Raw genomic sequence first — 21535 nt, forward strand, 5'->3', positions numbered from 1 at the left:
CGACACTACAGTGATATAAATGGAGGTTCCACCGAGATACAGTGGACAAGAGATCCAAGGTAGGTGTTCTCCACCAAACATCAATTACAGGCCGTAATTATATATTGTGTAGATATATAGTAATGTTTTTTGAATATCAAACGAAGTGTTTTTGTCATGTGTGTGGTAAATGATTTGGGATATCAGTTCCCTGTAATAATGAGCACATCCGTGCAAAAGTAATTGTGAACAACACACCAGTGTTGTATCAGTTTGGGAAAACCTTTCCCGATAATAATGAGCACATCAGTGCAAAAGTGATTGTGAACACATCAGTGTTGTACCAGTTTGGGAAAACCTTTCCCTGTAAAAAGCGAAAAGCACATCAGTGTGAAAAAAAAAATTGGTTTGGGATACCCTTTCCCTATTAATAGTAAAGCACGCCAGTGCAAACCAAAGAAGAAAAAAAAAGTGATTTTGTTTCGGAAATCTTTTCCGTAATGCAAGGTGAACATCATTACCAGAGTATTATTAGCTGTTAAGTTTTTGTTTAGGAAAATCCTTTTCCTATAATAAGGTATATAAGTATTCTTAGTAGCACATCAGTGCTGAAACTACACCCTAGTTTTGTTTTGAAGTGCGGGAAAAATCATTTGTTCCCTAAAACATACTAACACATCCGTGTACTGATTTTAGTAGGAGTTATGAATTGTTTGAAATATGTATGTCAGTGCAGCAAAAGTTGAATGATAGTTTATATTATTTATTATTTCCTGCGTCGATTGATTTAATTTTAATATATATTTGTGTGTACTTCGTTCAAATTATATTTACTGTTAAGAACAAATAATTGGTTCTTCATTAAGAACTTATTTTGCTTTAAAGTGTATGTAAATCGAAAGAGAAAGATAGCAAGCTGTCTTTGCTAAATTATTCTGGGTGACGCCGGAGTGCCTGCCTGCAAAGAGAATGGTTTGGTTGCTTTGTTTTATTTTGCTTTCTTGTATCTCAAGGTCAGAAGTTTCGTGTTTCAGAATACGTTTCTTTCGCGTGAAAGATTGATATTTTAATATTACATTTAATGTTTGTTTTATTTATCTTGTATGTACGCCGATCAAAACTAATGCTGGCAACAACGCAAATTTTTTTTCACTGGGCGCAAAACCTTGGCTTCCTACAACTATGAAGTTGCAGAGAGAAAAAAAAAGTCTTAATGTTGACTGTGGTGAAATAATCTATTGTTCTGTCCAAATTTTAAAACAAAATGTGTTACACTCTAAATAATGAACATGTTATTTCTATTTCGTACATAGTTTTTCTTTTTTGTATATGTGTTTGAAATTTGGTGCTTTTAAAAATTGTTTTGCATGGCCTGGTAAAGGGTGGAGAACACAAATTGTCGGTATCATTTCATTTTCGTGTGCAGACTCTGTTGTATACGTGACTATTCTAGAACGATGACTTGCTGTCCTTTGTTTCCCCTGTGTCCGGGGAAAACAAACTCTGGGGGATGGAGGAATTTTGTGGCATCTTCGCCAAGAACTGTCGCCAACGTGGCGAGGAGAACTTTTCTGAGAAGAGAGATGAGAGAACGGAGTGGAGAGAGAAGGATCGTCATGATCCACGGAGAAGGTCTTGATGAAACTTTATGTTTGGCGATCTAGAAAATGTCCACGACTCGGCTTTTGTTTCTAAAAGTTTATGTTTGTGTAGTGTGTAGAATGTGTTGTTTAATATTGTGAACCTAATAAAAGTTTTGTAACGAAATGCTCAACATTTTAACACCTCACGACACTACACCTGTTTTGATACTTATGACCGGCAATAACCTGTAAAGTTGACAGTATCGATTTTTGGCCAGTTTTTTGGTTCAAATACCCGTCTATGTGCTGGCAGATTCATATGCAGAAAGGTACACCTGCATGTAAATCGCCAAGATTTTTTTTTTTTTTTTGCTTGTTTTTTTTAAATTTATTTATTTTTGGTTCTTTAAAATTCAGTTTATCTATTTTTATTTTATTTATTTTGAAGCGGATACTGAGATGTATTTTTATCTTTGTTAAAGCTAATTAATTTATAATTTTTACACATTTCTCTGATCATAATATTTTTGCACTTTTGTAATTTGGTCTTGCTTGAAATAAAATTAATTTTACTCATTCAAAATAATCCATCCATCCATCCATCCATCCAAATATTAAAATCTGTTCGCGTCTGTCTGTCTGTCTGAAGATCTATCTTCTCGAGAACCGCTGCGAATCGAGAGTCAAACGAGATACCGATCAATTCGAAATTTTCCAAAGAAAACAATAGGACCAATCTCGTAATTGTGCGACTTTAATTAGCGGAGATATTAATTAAAACGTTAATTAACATAACGTTATTCAGGAATTTTTATTTCTTTCCTGTTGCCATTTTGCATATTGGTGAGCAAGTAAAATTCTAATAATTCTGTTAAAAGAGATTTTTTGGCTGCTGTCCAAATCTTAAAACAACGTTTCCATCTAGAATTTTTATTTTAAATTAGTTTAAAATTGGCTGCACTATTCGGACATAGCCTTTAGTTAATCGTCTGTCTTTTTTTTAATTTTTACATTCAACGTTCTTAACTTTTCTCAGCATAGGAAAGTTGTTTCTTTAGCTATCTTTATTGATTGTAGTGTAAGTTTATCATTCGCCGGCTTCATATTTTGGTACATTTAGGAGATGTGACTAATTATGTTTATTTTGTTGGACCTTTTCCCGTCACATGGGTGAGTTTTCGAATTGTAATGACTCTCTTTTTCCTTCCTGTTTCTATTTTTGAAATACAGTTTGTATCGTTAAAAGAACATGTTAAATTAAGATTGTTTGGATTTCTTTAAGTGAAACAGAGTTGAACAAAAATATTGTTTTTAAGGATTTTAACTAAAGCTTAATTCGAATCTGATGACTTGGTATTAAATTATTGCTGATTAGTATTTATAAAGTTTTGGTGCTTTAGTTTCACGTAAGCAACCAAAAAGTATGTGTCATTTTATGTAAAAAGCTGATTTTAATTGTAGCATACAAATGTTTCAGGTATAGTCTATCAGATTTCATTCAGTTTAAAGTGAGCACAGATTATAATTGATAATGCATATATTTTCATCTTTTGTGCTAACTGAAAATACTCATAACTTGCATTATTGATAACTATGATTAACTTTAAAGAGATTTTTGCCAAAAATATGCTCTACTGGTGTTTGCAAACCTTGCATTACGCGTATTTATTTACTCCTTAGCGCTTTAGAAACTGATGTCAGAGTGATACAAAAACATCAATTGGACATCTCTTTAATTTTTTAAGTAGCCCGTGCAACGCCGGGCACGCAGCTAGTTAGTTATTAAAAGATTAAAAATTATTTTACTATTAAAAATATTAGATTAATATTGTTTTTAAAATTGTATTTGTTTATTTTGAACGGCAAGGGGTTAAAGTGCCTCCCTTGCAGCCCCTTACCGGTGGGGACCAATCATGGACATAAACATGAGATTCATATATTTCGTGATTTACTTAGTATTTTAAGTATTTTGTAGCTTGTCCTGTGTTTAAAATAAATTTAATTTATTTATGTAACCCAAATAATTATTTTAAGAAAACTTAAATATTTAAAAATATATATTTTTTTTACCGGGGAAAGGGGGGGGGGGAGTGGGTACTAGTGCACCCATGATCTGTCCCGCGCACTTTTTCAAGACACGAGCCGCCACTGTATATATATATATATATATACAGGGGCGGACCGGCTGACTTTGGTCCAGTTGGCAAAAGGATATTTCGGCCCACCTCTGTAAATTAAAAAAGTTAAATTAATCAGTACGGGGTCTCGATTCCTCCGATTTCGAGCAATTACATTAAACTACCGCTAGTTCCTATTTTCCTTTAAGTTCCTAAATCAAATTTTAAAGTTCTAAAAAAAGGAAATTGTGAAACGTAAAATAAACTAACTCTGACACATTTTTTATGTACCTAAAACTTTCAAAGAGGATACTAATGGTTATAAGTCTGAAAAGGCACATCTTTAGACTTCTATACTGACAAAATAGGAAAGACACGAAGAAAGGGAGGAATCAGGAAAATTTCCCTGGAAAATTTTCGAAATTATAGTTGATCTATGTAGGCATAAGGAGAAAAGAATGGGGAGAAGGGGTTCTAGTTCCTATCCAAGCGATATTTTCCAAGTTGATGTCAAAAACCGCAATTTCACAATTTTCGGTTACGTAGAGGAGAGGGAAAAGAAGGGATTCCCTCACGATTTTGTTTTCTTTCTTAACTTTCTTTTTTCAAAATTGAAGTGTACTTTAGTCTATCTTTGATTACAATAGAATGTCGAGGTTTGTTCCCAGAAATCCGAAATGGGAATGTCTCCGAAATGGGAAATTTTAAAAATGCAATTTTGGGCTACCCTTGATAAAATTAATGGAACGGGGAAGCATCTAGAGCTCTCTACGAAAACGTTTCGACTTTGAACTATTAAAAAACGCACAACTATCATTGGTCACGTTTGAAATAAAGCCCTCGATCCGGATCGAGGGCTTTAGTTTGAGAGAGGGGGAGGCTCAGTGATCTCATTTGGAAGCATTTGAAAACTGAAGTACATATCCAATTTTAAACTACATTTAGTTACTACAGGGAATCCGGCGACTCTCCTTTGGAATTTTTCGATATTGAAATTTTAAAAACATAATCTTATAATCTGTTTAGAAACATTAAAGGAAAGGAAACAGGTTTCCCCGAGTGTTTCTCACAAGATTGTTTAGGAGAGCGGCGTGGATTTCCGTTTTTAAGCTAACCTTTAACCCTTAACTTAATCAACTCTCTTTGCCCCTTAAAATTAAAACAAAACTTCACAAAAGCGAAATTTTTTTCAAGAGGAAAAGATTCACACAAGCCTGTCCTTGAAACGTCACTTTCTCGTTTCAATCACTTATCCACAAGAATATGATTAGAATATATTTGATTTTTTTTAGATTCATTTTTAAAACTAAACATCAAAAAACTTTTCAATATTTTAAAAACAATTACTATCGAAAACACTTGAATTTGTATGTACCTAGAAACCCAAAAAGTAAAAAAAGCACCTTTTGTATTTTACAAAACTTCTCTTAAAAAGTACCCTTTTATCTGAAAGCGCGCTGCCCCTTTTTTGGTCTGGGGTAAACACTAGTTTCCTCTGGGCATTTTTTTTTTTTTTTTTTGAAACCGAAATCAATTTTAGGCCATAGCGCAGATAAAAGGGTTACGGAGTTCTCCCACGAAAATTTCTATAAGGAAAATTTTAAGCTATCTTCAGTGACTTTAAAAGAATGGCGAAGGTTCGAAGACTTTGTCAATTTTTCGATATTTAAATCTTAAAAACACTATTGAGGGCCTTGATGCAAGAACCAAGAACCAGGTAAGTCCAGACTCAATCATTTTTGGCAAGACCATTAAATAACATCAGTGTCCGGTAGAAAGGCTAATATATTTCCCACATTAGTTACTAGAAAGCAGATGTCTGACCTTACACTGGTGTCCCGTTGTTGCACCAGTCGGAACTTCTATATTCTCCTCACGCAAAAATGAATTAAAAAAAAAGTTTGGACTAAACTGGTTTTTGCATCAAAGTCCTGAATTGTAGACTTAAGACTGTCGTTGGTGACATTAGGACTACAATAAGATCTCATACCTGAAATGCCTTACGGACCTCGTTCAGTCTAAATCTGGCCCTGATTATAACTAATGTTGTTAAAAAAAAGCCCCCCCCCCTTGGAACTTAGTCCTAAATCCGACTATGTTCAGGAACTCTCTCTTCTAAGTCGAAATGTCTTCTTTCAGATTCAGTTTATCGTAGTGCAGACTTGCTTTCCCACATGCGATTCCGAGGTGAAAATACTACATAGTATAGCGATAATTCACAAAACCAAAGAAATCTCTTGACAACTTACAGAATTTAGTTGAATCTGTTACAATCAGTGAATACAAGAGGCGTGCACAGAAATTTTGGGTGCTGTCGCAAATGACTTTTACGGGGTCCCTCTATCTTGTTTACCCCTACGTCCCTACATATAATTCACCCCTCATTTAAAAAACTCTGGCCTTCTTCAGGCTCGGAACCGTGCCAACAGGTGTCCTCCTGGGCATTCCATTCCTGATGCATAAACACCCCAAAGCTTGGCCCGCATATTTATGTCAGACCAGTGGCGGATCACCGCATAGGCACATGAGGCGCTAGCTGGGGCCTCCTTCCAAGCAGGGGGCCTCGGAGTCGCAAAATGTCTCATACTCAAAACCTTTTTTTTTTTTTTTTTTTTTGAGGATTTGCCATGGAAAAATCATAATTTAGAGTGGAAAATACTCAAAACTTATGGAAATTGACAGTTAGTCAGAGATTTTATACGCGGGCTGATTGCTCTCAATAGGGCCCCCTGCGACTAAAGGGGCCCCAGGCTTCAGATGTCATCTTTTGCAGTTTTTCCAGGAGAAAAATCTTTCTTTTGAGGATTTGCCATGGAAAGTCATAATTTTGAGTAGAAAATGCTCAAAACTCATGGAATTGAGAGTTATAGTCACGGATTTTAGGCGCGGGCTGAATGCTTCCAATAGGGCCCCTTCGTCTAAGAGGGTCCCAGGCTTCAGGTGTCGTCGTATGGATTTTTCCAGGAGAAAAAACTTTCTTTTGAGGATTTGCCATGAAAAGTCGTAATTTTGAGTGGAAAATGCTCAAAATTCATGGAAATGAACAGTTAAGTCATAGATTTTAGGCGCAAGCTGATTGCTCCCAAAAAAAAAATATAAAAATATCGGATATTTTCGATAATATCATGTATTTTCGAACCGTGAGTAAAATTGATGAAAATGCTAAATGAAATATTGGATGAAAATAATGAAAAAAGTTTAATTTAAAGTCCAGAAGTTTATTGCAGAAATTAAAAATTTTAAAAACCTCCGACTGAGTCGCAACTGTCGAATCAAGAGGGAAAATTGAAAATCTTTTTAAAAGCCTTATATTATTAAAAATCAATGTCAAGTATTTTATTTGCTATTAAATAGAAACTTGCAGCAGATAAAAATTTAAATCATTGCGTTTGATTTCCTTGTCGGCCAACAATGAATTCGGTTATCAATCGCGTGAGTAAAAGCTTAGTTGTTATTAAAATATGCGATAAAAAAACGTTATAATTCGAATTCTATGAAACATGGAAGTTTCAAAACATTCTATTAGATGCGGAAAAAAATTATCTTTATTTTGGTATTAAATTTTTAAATTTTTAACTATGTTTTCACTGCAAAAATCGTTAAAAACCTTTTTAGAGGTTTTTGATTAATATCTTTGTTAATTAATGTCATCCAAAGACTCAACCTAGCTAAGAACACTCTCGATCAACTCTTTCGAGAAAAAAAGTTTTTCGAAATCAGTCCATCCGTTTAGACGCTAGAGTGCCACAAACAGACACACAGATGCACAGAGACGTCAAACTTATAACCCCCTTCCTTTGTGTGTCAGGGGTTAAAAACAATGTGAGATAATAAGGAGTGATTTGAGGATGCATTTACTATTTTGAAGACTTGAATTTGTGCGAATGGAAAATATCGGATATATATCAATATCCGATATTTTCGATATTTTTGAAAATACTGTGATATTTTCGAACCCTGGCGAACACATTATGTCAACAAAGGTTTGAAATCATTATTTAATAGGAGAATAGTACTTGCATCCGATGAAATTTTGTTTTGGTACGTAACATCAGTAACAAAAAAACATAAACTAACAAATGTAACAAAAATCAAAATGTAAAATGTGTGTAAACTATAGCAACCGGTCTAACCTGTTATTAGTTATCCTTTAAATATGAATTTCATTGTATTGTACAATTTTCAAGCAAGAAACGAAAGCAAATATTTCACGAAGTTTTTCATTAGATTTTAAATATCCCGTAAAGTTTATCTACAGTTGCGTTTTTGAAACTACAGTTTCTAAAATTGGGAAGGGGGGGGGGATTTGATTTCGATCTATTGTTTAAAAAAAAAAGATTGGAGGCAGTCCCTGAGCTCCATCCCTTACCCTAACGTCAATAAATATGGCCTATAATCGCGTTTTTAAGGCTTCAATTTCAACAATTTTCCGCTAAAACCCCTACACCCAGAACCGGATCTATAAATTTTGGACCCCCTGCAACTAAATCTTTAGGGCCTCAAAGGCCAGCAATGTATATTTTTAACGTTAATAAGTCTTAGTGCTAATTTTTTTTCAGTTTTTTCTTCAATTTCTTGGACTGTAGTTGGGGCCCCCAAAGGGCCTGGTGCATCCCCGCACTACGGGTGCGCAGATCCAAGCCTGCCTGCAGCTGCACCTTTTCCCCCCTAACATCAGCAAAGAAAGTCTAAAATTGGTTTTTAGAGCTACAAGTTTAAAAAATTTCCCGGGGGTGAACCCCCGGAACCCCCCTCCTTACTTTTCCTATCCGATCAGAGGTTCTCTCTCTCTTTTTTTTTCTTTGCCAAATGAAAAAGCCATTCCCCTCATTTTTTTTTGTTTTTTTTTTCTGGTTGCGCCACTGAACTACGCGCATCGGAAAAACAGGGAAAAGCTGGGATTTTTCTAGATGAATCAAATTCGGGGCTCGGATCTCACCCCCTGTATACATAAATTATGAAAAAAACAGAGAAGACAAAAAATTTCACTGTAAAGTTTTTTAATCAGAAATGTCGTTTTTTTCCCTTTTAAATAAGAATGTAACTACCCCCCTTCACGACTCCCCCCCCCCTCTTAAGCTTTTTGATTCAAAAAAATAAAAAAAAAAGTTATGGTTTTCTGCATTGTAAATATTAGTAAACAATATCATTTTTGTTGTGTCAATTTGAGGGCCTCCGGATCTGGTTGCGCCTGGGGCCTTAAAATCGCATGATCCGCCACTGTGTCAGACCCGGGGCAGCTTTCTCTGATGGTGTTGGCCCCTTCAATTTGCGTTAATAGAAGTACAAATTTTAGTTTTTAACGCTCTTTTTTCGTCCCGGATCTTTTTCAGGCCGCGTTGGACCCCGAATTCTCTAACCCCTTCCCGTTTCCTCAATGTGGGAGCTATGGGCCCCAGAGCTCTAAAAACAGGAGAGAAAGTTGGTAAGAGAGGAAAGCATTCGTACGTGTGAACTTCAGCTATTTACTTCGATCCTTGGCTTAAAAATGGGGGGGGGGGAGGAGGGACTTGTTTTCAAACGGTTTTTTTTTCCATAGAGTAAACGAATTACATGTTTTGTTTATATGACATTTTAAAAAATGTTAGGTTTGAATTTAAATGTTTAATAAAAAAAAGTTTAATAAAAAAATAAAGTTTAATAAAAAAAATTGCTTGAAGTGACCCATTCGGCGGTTCGCCCAGTCGGGGATCCCCGACTAGCCGACCTGACCAGTCCGCCCCTGTGTGTATATATATATATATATATATATATATATATATATATATATATATATATATATATATATATATATATATATATATATATTACAAATTCTGTAAATAGTAATGTTTTTTTTGTGATTAATTTGTTGTAATCTGGCTAAATTAGGTGTTTATTCCATTATTTTTCATCTAAAATTATCTTAGTAACGTAACCTGTAAATAGCTTCTTGTAATGTTCATAAAACCCCCTAACATTCAGCTGAAATATATGCCCCCTCCCCCCATTTCTGAATGATAAGATTTGTGAATGGAATAAAAAGAAAATATGAGAAAGTGGTAGAATGGTCTAGGATTTTCCGGAATATTTCAGAGCTCTCTTTCGGGTTTTATAAATTGCCATGCGGCGAGTTCAAATTTAGTCTCGTTTTAGTTCTTGCTTTGGAAAGTGTGTATTAGCCTTTGCGCTGTGTTTTTGCGTATTTTTATGTAAATACGTGTGAGAGCATTGAGGAAACGGTGTTAATTGATATTTGCCTAATTGCTATGTTTAATTTAGCAGCTGTTAACGATATTTTTTGTACATAGTTGTAAATAAATCTCCAGTGCTTTTCTCAAGAACTGTGTCGTCATTTAAAGAAAGTTTGAAGCTGCACGGAACTCGTAACAATATATACATAGGCACGATTTTGAGGTTTTCTTTTATGCTACAAATATAGCAATTTTTGAAGATATTTAGTAAGACTCAAATTCTCTAATCCTTTTCGTTTGTATATAGGACATGAAGAGGCACATTGCAAGAATTTCTAAAATGGATTCGGATAGTGTGACCTTCAAATGGACCATCAGCCATTTTTCTGTTGAGAACCTGCTAGAAGGAGTCTTGAAAAGCCCCGGATTCAAAAGTTTCGGCCGAGACTTTCATCTGCAGGTATCTCGCAATTCAAGGGAGATCCACCTGCGACTGAATCATAGTTATTCTGATAATCCTCCTTTGATTTCCGAGTGCAGTATTGGGTTCTATTTGGCGCCTCCTTCGATAAGGTGGAACAGTAAAACATTCAACGTACCAATTAAACTGGCCGACATTTCTTTTACCCTCTCTGTCGAAACATTGAAGAAAGAATGTCTTGCTGACGAAGTATTGAGGGTTGGCTGCTATCTCACGATCACCAAGTTGAAGCACATTCTGGCAACTAATCCTGTGGCGCCAACTGCTGGTAAGTATTTCGACTTTTTCCGTACGCCCTTTCACATTTTTTATTTCTATGAATGTATCTCTGCATTTTTAAAGAAAAGTCAAAACATATCAGTGAACTGTCGAAGCATTGGTTCAAGCTCAGCTATTGGATACCTAAGTTACTAAACCATGATTCTAAAAGAGTTTTTCTTATGTTTTGAAGCGAAACTTTTTATGGGAGGTCTTCCGATCCGCAACCTTTTTGTATGACATAAATTTTTTAATTGTTACCAAAATCAAAGAAAAACTAGTATGTTGTGGCCATCACGAAACTTTCTTCTATATTTTTCTTTTTCTTCTTTTTTTTCTGATCCCTCCCCATGCTTGACGAGGAAGCAATATTCCCAACAAAAACAAAATTACACATGCAAAAACTTGACCCAATGTCTGAATTATTGCAAAAGCAAAGCAAAGAGCGAAAATTGAAAGTTATTTTAAAAGCCTTGCTTGAATGAATTACAAATATTTTATTTGTTAACAAACATAAGATGGCAACAGTTAAAAATTTTAAATCATTGAGATAATATTTCCTATCATTTCCATACAATTAAAATCACGAGAAATACGCAGACGACAATCTATTACGATTTATCTTTCTTATTGTTGCATTAATAAAAATATTTTTATTCGCAAAAAAAAAAAAAAAAAAAAAAAAAAAAAAAAAAAAATCAACACCTCATGGAGCGATCGGCGTCAAAATAGAACCAAAGCCTGTTTACATATGGATTCACATATATTCCAAATTTCAACCAGAACGTAGCATTACTTCTTGAGATAGGGCACTCAAAATGGAAAAAAAGAACGGGTGATTGCGCTACCCCCTTTTTAGCTGTTGACACAAAAATAAAATCAGTTCTTATACCCACTAAGGGCTACTTGCTGATAAATTTTTCTTTCATTCCGTTCATTATTTCTTGAGATACAGCAGTCACAATTGACGACAAAAAACGTTCTATAACTCAACCCCCGTTTGAGTTATTGACACCCAAATTGAATCAGCACCTGTTCCTATTAATACCAACATATGGACCAAATTTTGTTTGATTCCGCCAGTTACTTCCCGAGGAGTAGCAAGCACGCGTAACTCGAAAAACGTCCCATTGCTCCACCCCCCTTGGAGGAATTCGCGCCAAAAACTAATGGGCACAAGTTCACATAAGGGCACATATGTGTACTAAATTTCGTTCGATTTCATGCGGTAGTTTTTGTTGTAGAGCGGCCACAAAAAACTGGTCACACACAGACGTGACACACATACATACACACACACACACATACATACACACACACACACACACACACACACAGACAGACAGACATTTTCCAAAAATGGTCGAAATGGACTCAGCACACCTCAAAACGTTCGAATCCGTCAAAATTCGAAATTCGAAAATTTGCACGAATCCAATACTTTCTTCTATATATTAGATATAGAAGAAAGTAATAATAGTAATTGTGAAGTTATAACACTTCTGCATTTTATTTGTTGCCGGAAACTATGAAAATTAATAGTGATATATGATTAACGTTTGTTAGTAAATTTAACAAATTGATTTCAAGTCTGAACTTAAGCAAGCGTATATTTGTGGATTTTGAGCATTTTAAACTTTTCAATAAATTTCAAGTAATGGTTTCCGAAGATTTCTTTGATTCAAGTCATAGTTTAAGATCCCACTTGGCTTGACCTATCCTCATCGAGCTTCCAAAAATTGTTCCCAAAAATAAGAAGTAAAAGTTGTAAACAAAACGCAAAAGTAAGAATCTTCATCCTTTTCGGGTCCCTAATCAGGATTGTCAGGGGGCTAAGAGATGTATAAAAATGAGGAATTTACCCTCATCGAGTTTCCAAGAATTGTTGTTATAAACGAAGAGTAAAAAATGTAAATAAAACGCTAAAGTAACTTGTTTACCATTTTCGGTATCCTTAATCAGGCTTGTCAGGTTTTCAATATTTTCAGGGACTTCAATATTTGTTTTGTTTTTTAACTCTTCATTAATCGCGGCTTTTTCTATATTTTAATTACATTACTTGGGCGCTCCATCCCTTGCTCGTTTAACTCGGAAACCCCAGTTCGCCTCCTGCGGCTGCTCAATTCGCCTGCGGAGTGTGAGAATCGATAATTTTTAATGCTTTTCCCCTGGATGTACACAGGTAATTCTCAAGATTAGAAGCGCATCTACACCAGCGGTCGGCAATCTAAATTGACAGAAGATCGACTTTCTGAGTTTGGTTAACACAAAGATCGACTGGTTGGGAGGGGGGGGGGGGCATACACTAGACTTAAAAGGCTGTGTTGCACGCACGGTTAAGTAGAGACTGCTGATTACAATTTGTTGGTAAACTTTTATCAAAACAGACTTTGATGTTAAAGAGTTGCTATAAATTGCTAAAATGATTCTATGTGAACACTGTTAACTCACACCAAAATTTTTTAAGCAGCTTTATTATTTGTTTTAGAATTTACAAAATAAAGACTAAAAATTCCAGCGAGTATAAAAAGTTAGGAAAATTTTCAAATAACTATAGATTTTGACGTTAATCCCAAGACTGCAGAGTCAGAAAAACGAGTCTCTCCGGAAATGTTAGATCATTCAACTCCGACTCCGACGGCCTGATTTTAATTTTTGTCCCAGAAAACAATGGTAATTAATGCTACTCTGACTCAGAGCAAACTCCAAAATATTGCCATCGACTGAAAATGAGCTCGAGGTCGATCGCGATCGACTGTTTGCCGACCGCTGATCTACAACACCTTAAGGTTTAGAGGGGTGAGATAATGCGGAATAGCTGCTTCTGCACGCGTTCTGTATCTAACAGTACCAGTATTGACCCCGCAGACCTTATCAGTCTGGAGGAGATAGTGTTACAGACACACAAACAAATTCTCACAGGTTTTTATAGAATACTAGCTGCGTGCCCGGCGTAGCACGGGCTACCTAAAAAATGAAAGAGATGTCCAGTAGTTGATGTTTTTGTAAGACTCTGACATCAGCTTCAAACGCGTTAAGATTGATTACGAAAGTAAAGCATTAAGACTTAATAAATACAATTAAGCATTAATTTAATACCAAGTCATCAGATTCCAATTAAACTTAGTTAAAATCATTAAAAGCAATATTTTTGCTCAACTTTCCAATTAAGAAATCCAAACAATTTTATTTTAACGTGTTCTTTTAACTAAACAGGAAGGAAAAAGAGAGTTATTGTAATTCAAAAACTTATGTGAAGAGAAAAGTCCAACAAAATATACATAATTAGTCACACATGGGGCCGTGGTAGCCTGATCGGTAGGGCATTGGACTCGGGGCCGGAGGGGCTCGGGTTCGATCCCCGCTGGTCGAAGACCCACCGTCGTCATTAAAGGGGACTGGGCGACGTTAAATATGCTCGTGGTCTCAATGTCCTCCAAGTGAAACGATACCTCTGGGGGTGCTAGTACCAGGTAGCTATTAGCTCTTGGACTAGTTCTAAATTCTCATTAACTGTTCGATCCGGTGATGGTGCTGCCATCTATCGGTATATAAAATAATGGAGGCAAGGCACTAGTATGCAGTCCTCGACATAAATACAGTTGTAGTCAGTTGTGACTCTTGAATAGGAATAGGACTAGTCACACATCTTAAAATTACCGAACCAAGGCTTCACTCGATGCGTGTCTTATCAGGCTCAGTCATTTCTCAAAAGATCAAAGGCACCGCCTTGCCCGTAAGATGTCGCTGTAGTATAACCGGGGGAAATCATTTGTTTACATCAGTTAACGCATTATTTTTTGCTGTAAAAGTAATGTTTTTTCGATCTTTAACGTAAAATTTCATTGATTCAGGTGAATTGATGCAGGAACGGCGTACCAGGTCTGTTTTTCAAGGAAAATAAATTCCCCTTTTCAGGTAAAGCTGGTCCCAACTCAGTATTCAACTATTTCTCATTTTGGTTCACTTCTGGTAAAATGCATCCCTGAAGCACAGGGAACTCCAAAGCATTTTGAGCCTTGGTCTCACTTTTAGTAAGTCGGCTCCAGGGATTACGTATAAATTTTTTGAGACATTTAATGTGATTTGATATCGAGAAGGGTTCGAACATTACTCTTCCTTTAAATAAAAAAAAATGTCTGAGAAGGGAACCTTGTTGTTTATAAATTATATAGTATTTTACTGCATATTTAAAGGTGGTATTTAATGGCACAATCGTCAAGATTTCGACAATATTTGTTTTATTTTCACAATATCGGTAAGACTGTAATACATATTTGATCTTTTGATATTTAGTTACAGGTACGTCGCTCAGCTTGCTGAATTTTCCCTTTACCTTTATTTGGCGAAAACTGAAAAATTACACTTACATCATCGTCGGCGAAAATTAAAAAATAAGGCTTACATTGTCGTTTGCTTCTTTTTCTAATTTTACAAAATTTACACTTTCAATTTTTACTTATGACAAGGTTAATTTATTCTGCTGATTATGTCAAATAATAATGGAGAATTGAAATTGATTTAGCGAAATATTTTAACGAGATTTCTCATATTATTTTAACATCTCGTTTTTTATTTGGCGAATTATTTTACTTAGTTTTGATTAAAAGTCCGCGAAAAAAACAAAATTACATACCACTTCGAAAAATAAATAAATTTGATAATCGAAAGCATTTAAAGTTTTATTACATATAATTTTATTACTCATATATTTATTAAAAGTTTCAATAATACTCTCAGTAACTGAAACAACCCACGAAACGACACTAAAAGTTTCAGTAAAATATAAAAAAAAATCCGCTGAACCAACTATATTTGACAACAATAAAAGCTTCATTTTATTGAAACCAAAAAACCGAATACGGGGACAACAAATAAAATGAAAAATAATCTCCAAGAGTTGAAATGCATCGTGACGCACATATATATGTAATTCTTTGGCGTCACAAAATTTGACAGCATTATATTTCTTGCCATTTAATATTCACATTAAAATCATGGGGGAATTATCGACTCGCGGAACATGTGAAATTGGCGAAAAATTTTTCTATTGCTAAAATTGCTGTCGCCAATGTTTGTTCTTTTGATACTTTGATGGAACTTTTATTGTTTTTTAATTAATTAATCCATTTATCTGGCGAATTATTTTACACTTTAATTGATCCTTGGCTGAAAACAGTAACATGGTTGCTTCCTAATACTGTTTAGTTTTGATTTGGCGAATTACGAAATAACTTAATTTTCAATTTATTTAATTTTTTTTGTTCATTTTAATGTAACTTTTTATGCTACTTAATGGCTTTTTTTTAATTTGATTTTTAAAAAATAATTTAAAAATTTGTGGAACTTTTTATGTTTTTTTGTGCAATAATGTATTTATGTGGCGAAGTTTCTCCCCTTTAAATTTCCTCACAATGCGTAAACATTGGAATACCGTTTACCTTTTTAACAGGCTTGTTTTTATTTTTTTAACTGTTATTATTATTTTTATTTTTTTATTTTTTCAACAAGCAAAAGTTTTGTTCAAGAAAAAAAAAAGAATTTTTAATATTTTTTTAAATGCTGGAATGTATAGGTTTTTAAAATCTTTGAATGAAAAGCTGCCATGTTTTCCTTTTTTGAAATTTTTATTGGCATGTTTTTCCGGGTGAATTCATGTACTTTTCAATGTACTTTTAAATGATTTAAATTTCTTGTTTTTTAACATACAACGTACCCCTTTGTGATATAAATTGTAATTTATAATGATCAATACTAACGATCAGTTTTATGGCAAAATTTGTATTTGATATGTTTTCTACTTACTTTTCTTTAGAAAAATTGTATCTCTATGCATTTTTTGTGCATTTTAATAGTTCTTATTGTAAAAAAACTAAAGATATCAAATTGCGCTATTCACCATTTTCAGAATATGTTTTTAAAAAATAACTAATTTTGAATTAAACTTTAAAGTATAAGAAAAAAAATACTAAAAGCTCTTTGAATGTTTCCATAAATATATTTATCAACTAATAAAAATATCCGGCGTTGCCTGGGTTAGTAATAATTATGAGTAATAATCGCTACTTTCATTTGTTTTCTGTTTTAACTGATAAATATATTTATCAGCTGTGCTTGATGAAGCATATGTAATTAATTTTTGCATAATAAAACCAAAAATATACTTTTCTTGATACAAATTATTAAAGATTGTTCATACGTTTAATAGACAGTATGGTTTCGTCCATAAGATGTAATGTTTAATTATATAATATTACGTATTATTTCATTCAGAGCCAAATTTCCAATGTTTGTTTTTTATTAATCGGAAGCAGAAATTACCCCCGCTCCCCCCCCCCCAAAAAAGAAAAAATAACAGTATTTCCAAAACATTTATTCACATACGTTTTCGAACAGAAAACTTCTTTTTAAGCTCGTTTCAAATTGTTATTCAATGTATAAATTGCAATAAATGCTCACTCCTATATATATTTATTGAAGGTTTGCAGTTACATTACTCAAATAATTTTGAAAATGCTTATTGCGAAAAGTTGGAATAATTAATCACAACATTTTTTCATACACGGAATTTACATTGATTTGTCTTCCTCCGCTTATATTCATCTGATTTTGTTTCCAAACTTAATTTTTCTTGAAAACAAAGTTTCATATTTTTTCACTTTTTGCCTAAAATATCTTTTTAAACACTTTTCCTCAGGAAGAAAAAAACCGCTTTTAAATTAACTCAAATACTTTTGAACTCAATTTTGAATAACTATTCTCTTTAAGAATAATCTTATCTGTTGTTTATATAGTTAAAAGTTGCCACAAAATCCACCAGATGTCACTGGAGTCTGACCAGGTTTTTTGTTTGATTGATTGGTTTCATACTACAACTTTTATTGAAATGACTGAGCCTGATAAGACGCGTATCAAGTGAAGCCTTGACCGAACAATGAGGCTGGTAACGATAAACTTACCCTACAATCAGAGTTGCCAACTTTTGAAAATCCAAAATCGTAGCGACGCCACAAATGATTGTCGACGTCATAATCGATATATTTGATGATGTAAGCGCAGATCGACCAGTTTACCTTTGAAATTTTTCTTTAGTCCAACGAAAATCTTTTTGTTCCATAAATGTGTTGTCTAACTTCGCAAAGGAAATCACTTTTTCGTTACCAAAGGAGAGCAAAAAACGTAATTTTTGCCTATGATCCATTTCATGCTAAACTTGGGAAATATTGCGAATTAGTTGGATCATATTAACATAAGATAATTTTGAATCCGATTCATAAATGTGATTGCAGCAGACTGTAAATGAGTCTTATGGCTCCATATGAGTTTTGTAGCATTGTGAATAATTATTTTTATGATGAATTGCCGAGTGAGATGCACATAAGTAATCTGTCTCATCTTATTGATGTTTTACCTCAAGTAAAGTACATAATGATGAGAAAAAATTGTGATTCTGTGTTACCTGTTATATTATAGTTAACTGGACATTGCATTTTCTACATTAAAGTTTCAATTGGCGAAAATTAATTAAAAAATAACTGTTGAGAAAATGAAAGTATTTTCTGAGTTCATGTTATTTATTTATTTATTTATTTTTATTTATTTTTTATTTTTTTGCTTATTCTATCAATTTTAGTGACAAAAACTACTACTTTTGACTGAAGGAAACAACCCCATTGTTAAAATATTTGTTAACAGAAATGTAAAATGGCAACAGAAAGAAATATAAATCATTACTTTGAATAAAAGAGAAACGAAGCTAATTTGCAATAAATTTCCAAACGAAAAAAATGCTTTAAAGAGTAGTTTTAGGATTTACGTGTGGGAATAAAAGAGAAACTAAACTAATTTAAAATAAAATTCTAGATGGAAACGTTGTTTTAAGATTTGGACAGCAGCCAAAAAAATCCCTTTGAAAACAATTATCAGAATTTTATTTGCTCACCCATATGCAAAATCGCAACAGGAAAGAAATAAAAATTCCTGAATTACGTAATGTTAATTAACTTTTTAATTAATGTATCCGCTAATTAAAATCGTACAATTACGAGCAGGGCCGGATTTAAGGGAGGACAGGCGGGGCTACTGCCCCGGAGCCTCCACAACAAAGGGGCCCCCACAGTAAAAGTTTTACAAAATATTCTAACTTTCACGGGTCGAAAATATCGGATATATATATATATATATATATATATATATATATATATATATATATATATATATATGTAAATATTCTGATATGCATCAAAGTATCGGATATTTTCGAAAATATGATGATCTTTTCAAACCCTGATTAGGGGCCTCCACTCCTTCGTTGCCCCGGGGCCTCCACACTTCCAAATATGGCCCTGATTACGAGATTGGTCCTATCATTTTCTCTGAAAATTTTCGAATCGATCGGTACCCCGTTTCGGCTCTTGATTCGCAGCGGTTCTCGAGAAGCTCGAGCTTCAGACTTTCAGACAGACGCGAACAGATTTTAATAGTATGGATATACACTGCTCGACATTGAAAATGCAACACCAAGAATGAGTGGTCAGAAAGTGATGAAATTTGGAAAAAGGACAGAGACAGCAAAGAATAATAAATGATCTTAATTTTAAAATGATAGGAGCAATACAGAGCGAGAACGGCGTCGGCTCAATAAGATATAAAAAAGACCACCGCGGACAGCGATACACGAAGAGACACGTCTAGGCATAGAGTCAATAAGAGTGCGGATGGTGTCCAGAGGGATGGCTCTCCATTCCTTTCCAACCATTTGCCACAGTTCGTCTTCTGAACGAGGCAGGGACAGAGTCTTCAAACCGCGTCCAATCACATCCCACACATGTTCGATTGGTGACAGGTCAGGAGAGTATGGTGGCCAGGGAAGCATCTGTGTGCCTTGGAGAGAATGTTGGCAGATGAGAGCACTGTGTGGTCGGGCGTTATCCTGCTGAAAAATTGCATTAGGTAGCCCTTGAAGGTAAGGGATTGCCACCGGCCGCATCACATTATCCAAGTATCGTTGAGCCGTCATAGTGCCCTGAATACGAACTAGAGGTGATATGGAATTGTACACAATTGTGACCCAAACCATTATGCCACGTTGTCGTGCGGTGGGACATTCCACAGTTACTGCCGGATTAGAGCTGTCTCCACGTCGACGCCACACACGTATGCGGCGACTATCACTTTATAAACAGATGCAGGATTCTTCTGAGAACACGACATTTCGCCATTCTGTCACCCACGTCGCTCTAGTCCGGCACCAAACTGAACGTTGCTATCTATGTTGTGGGGTCAATGGCAGTCTTCTTAGCGGAAGCCGTGATTGCAGACCACGTGCGACCAAACGACGGGAAAGGGTTCTGGTTGACATGGGAACATTCAGAGTATGTTGCACCTGCTGCAGAATCGAGGGACAACTGACTTGTGAGTCTGCTACAGCTTGTCGGTGGATGCGTCGATCCACCCGTTCTGATGTCATTCTGGCTGCCCCTGCACCCCTCAATTTTGCCACATTTCGTTGTTCCAACCATCTTCGGCACAGCCGAAGCACAGTGCTCGCATCAATGTGGGTATCAGCTGCGATTTGACGTACGGACTAACCTCCCCTTCTCAGTCCGATCACCATACCCCTCGTAAAATCGTCTATCTGCTGGAAGTGCCTTCGTTGACGGCGGCCTGGCATTCTCTTGTATTACACGTATCCTCCAAGACACAAACAAAATTTCTTCGATAATTCTCCAGTCAGAAATAACGACACGAATATTGCCCATTCTGCAAGTTTTTACTTGCTTCACGTGCGTCGGAGAGCTGCGCATTTCGCATTATTTACATAACTCAGTGATGTACAACTACTCTAAAATTTGCATAAATTTCTGAACACTCCTTCTTGGTGTTGCATTTTCAATGTCGAGCAGTGTATATAGAGTAATGATACTGTAAAGTAATTTCTTCACTCATTGTACCTTCTCTTTTTTCAGGGAACGAAATAACATTTTCAAAGCAAGGGCATAAAACACTGGCTGAAAATTTAGGAAATATTTTGGAGGATTTACATTTTTCCGACGTGACTTTGAAAGTTGAAGAAGAAACATTTCAGGCCCACAAAGCAATTCTTGCGAGCCGTTCCAAAGTGTTCGATGGGATGTTCAAAAGTAGCATGAAAGAAAGCCAGGAAACCGTGGTGGAAATTGCCGAAATGAAGCCACCCATCATCAGGGAAATGTTGCAGTATATCTATGCTGGAACCATTGGGAACTTGTCTATGGATGCGGCAATCGACCTTTACGTGGGATCAGATAGATATGACTTGCAAGAGTTGAAGGGATGGTGCAAAGAATTTATTCTGGAACACATATCGTCAGATGACGTATGCAGGGTAGCGGTGATTGCAGATCTGCACTCTGATGAGGAACTTGCTAAGGCTTCAAGACGTGTTTTCAAGGAGGACCCAAAGACGATAATTGAGTCTGAGACCTGGAGAGATTTTGGAAAGGATAATCCCTCTTTGCAGACTGATTTATTGGAAAGCGCATTAATAAATGACGATTAGGTTGAAAACTTAACTTTTCTTTTTGTGGTATCAGACTTTTATCATTTCTTCCGTTCAGTTATAATTTGTATGACTGACATTTCAAAATCTTCACTGTGAGTTTTATGAATGTGATGAGCCGCTAGGAAAGCTTTAAAGTTCAGTTCAAACACAAATTGTATTTAATAAAACTTTTTTAAAAGTCTGTTTATTCTGTGATGATATTGCTTGGTTGTCCGAATTGAAATGTTTTTATTTATTTCATAATAAAACATTTAAAAAATCTGAAAAACATAGAAACTTTAACAAACTATATTTATTTAATTATAATAAGTAAATAAAAATCGCCAAATAAGAATACCATTTAATGGGATGTACCAGAATGGAAAGACTAAACAATTTCGAGCAGTAAAAGGGCTGATAAA

At 35.0% G+C, this 21535-nt stretch overlaps 1 protein-coding gene across 2 annotated transcripts in view; it reads left to right on the forward strand.

The window, feature by feature from the left end:
• LOC129230001 (speckle-type POZ protein-like) overlaps positions 1–21302 on the forward strand; it is a 28656-nt gene extending 7354 nt beyond the window's left edge. For both annotated transcript variants that reach the window (XM_054864387.1, XM_054864386.1), the window contains exons 2-3: positions 10160–10601; positions 20560–21302. In XM_054864387.1, the coding sequence (XP_054720362.1) occupies positions 10163–10601; positions 20560–21131 (1011 nt within the window). In that variant the 5' untranslated portion in view covers positions 10160–10162 and the 3' untranslated portion in view covers positions 21132–21302. The remainder of the gene's footprint in view (positions 1–10159; positions 10602–20559) is intronic.
• The last annotated feature ends 233 nt before the right edge of the window (positions 21303–21535 follow it).

The sequence above is a fragment of the Uloborus diversus genome, chromosome 9 (genome assembly GCF_026930045.1).
Source record: "Uloborus diversus isolate 005 chromosome 9, Udiv.v.3.1, whole genome shotgun sequence".
NCBI classification, from domain to species: Eukaryota; Metazoa; Arthropoda; class Arachnida; order Araneae; family Uloboridae; genus Uloborus; species Uloborus diversus.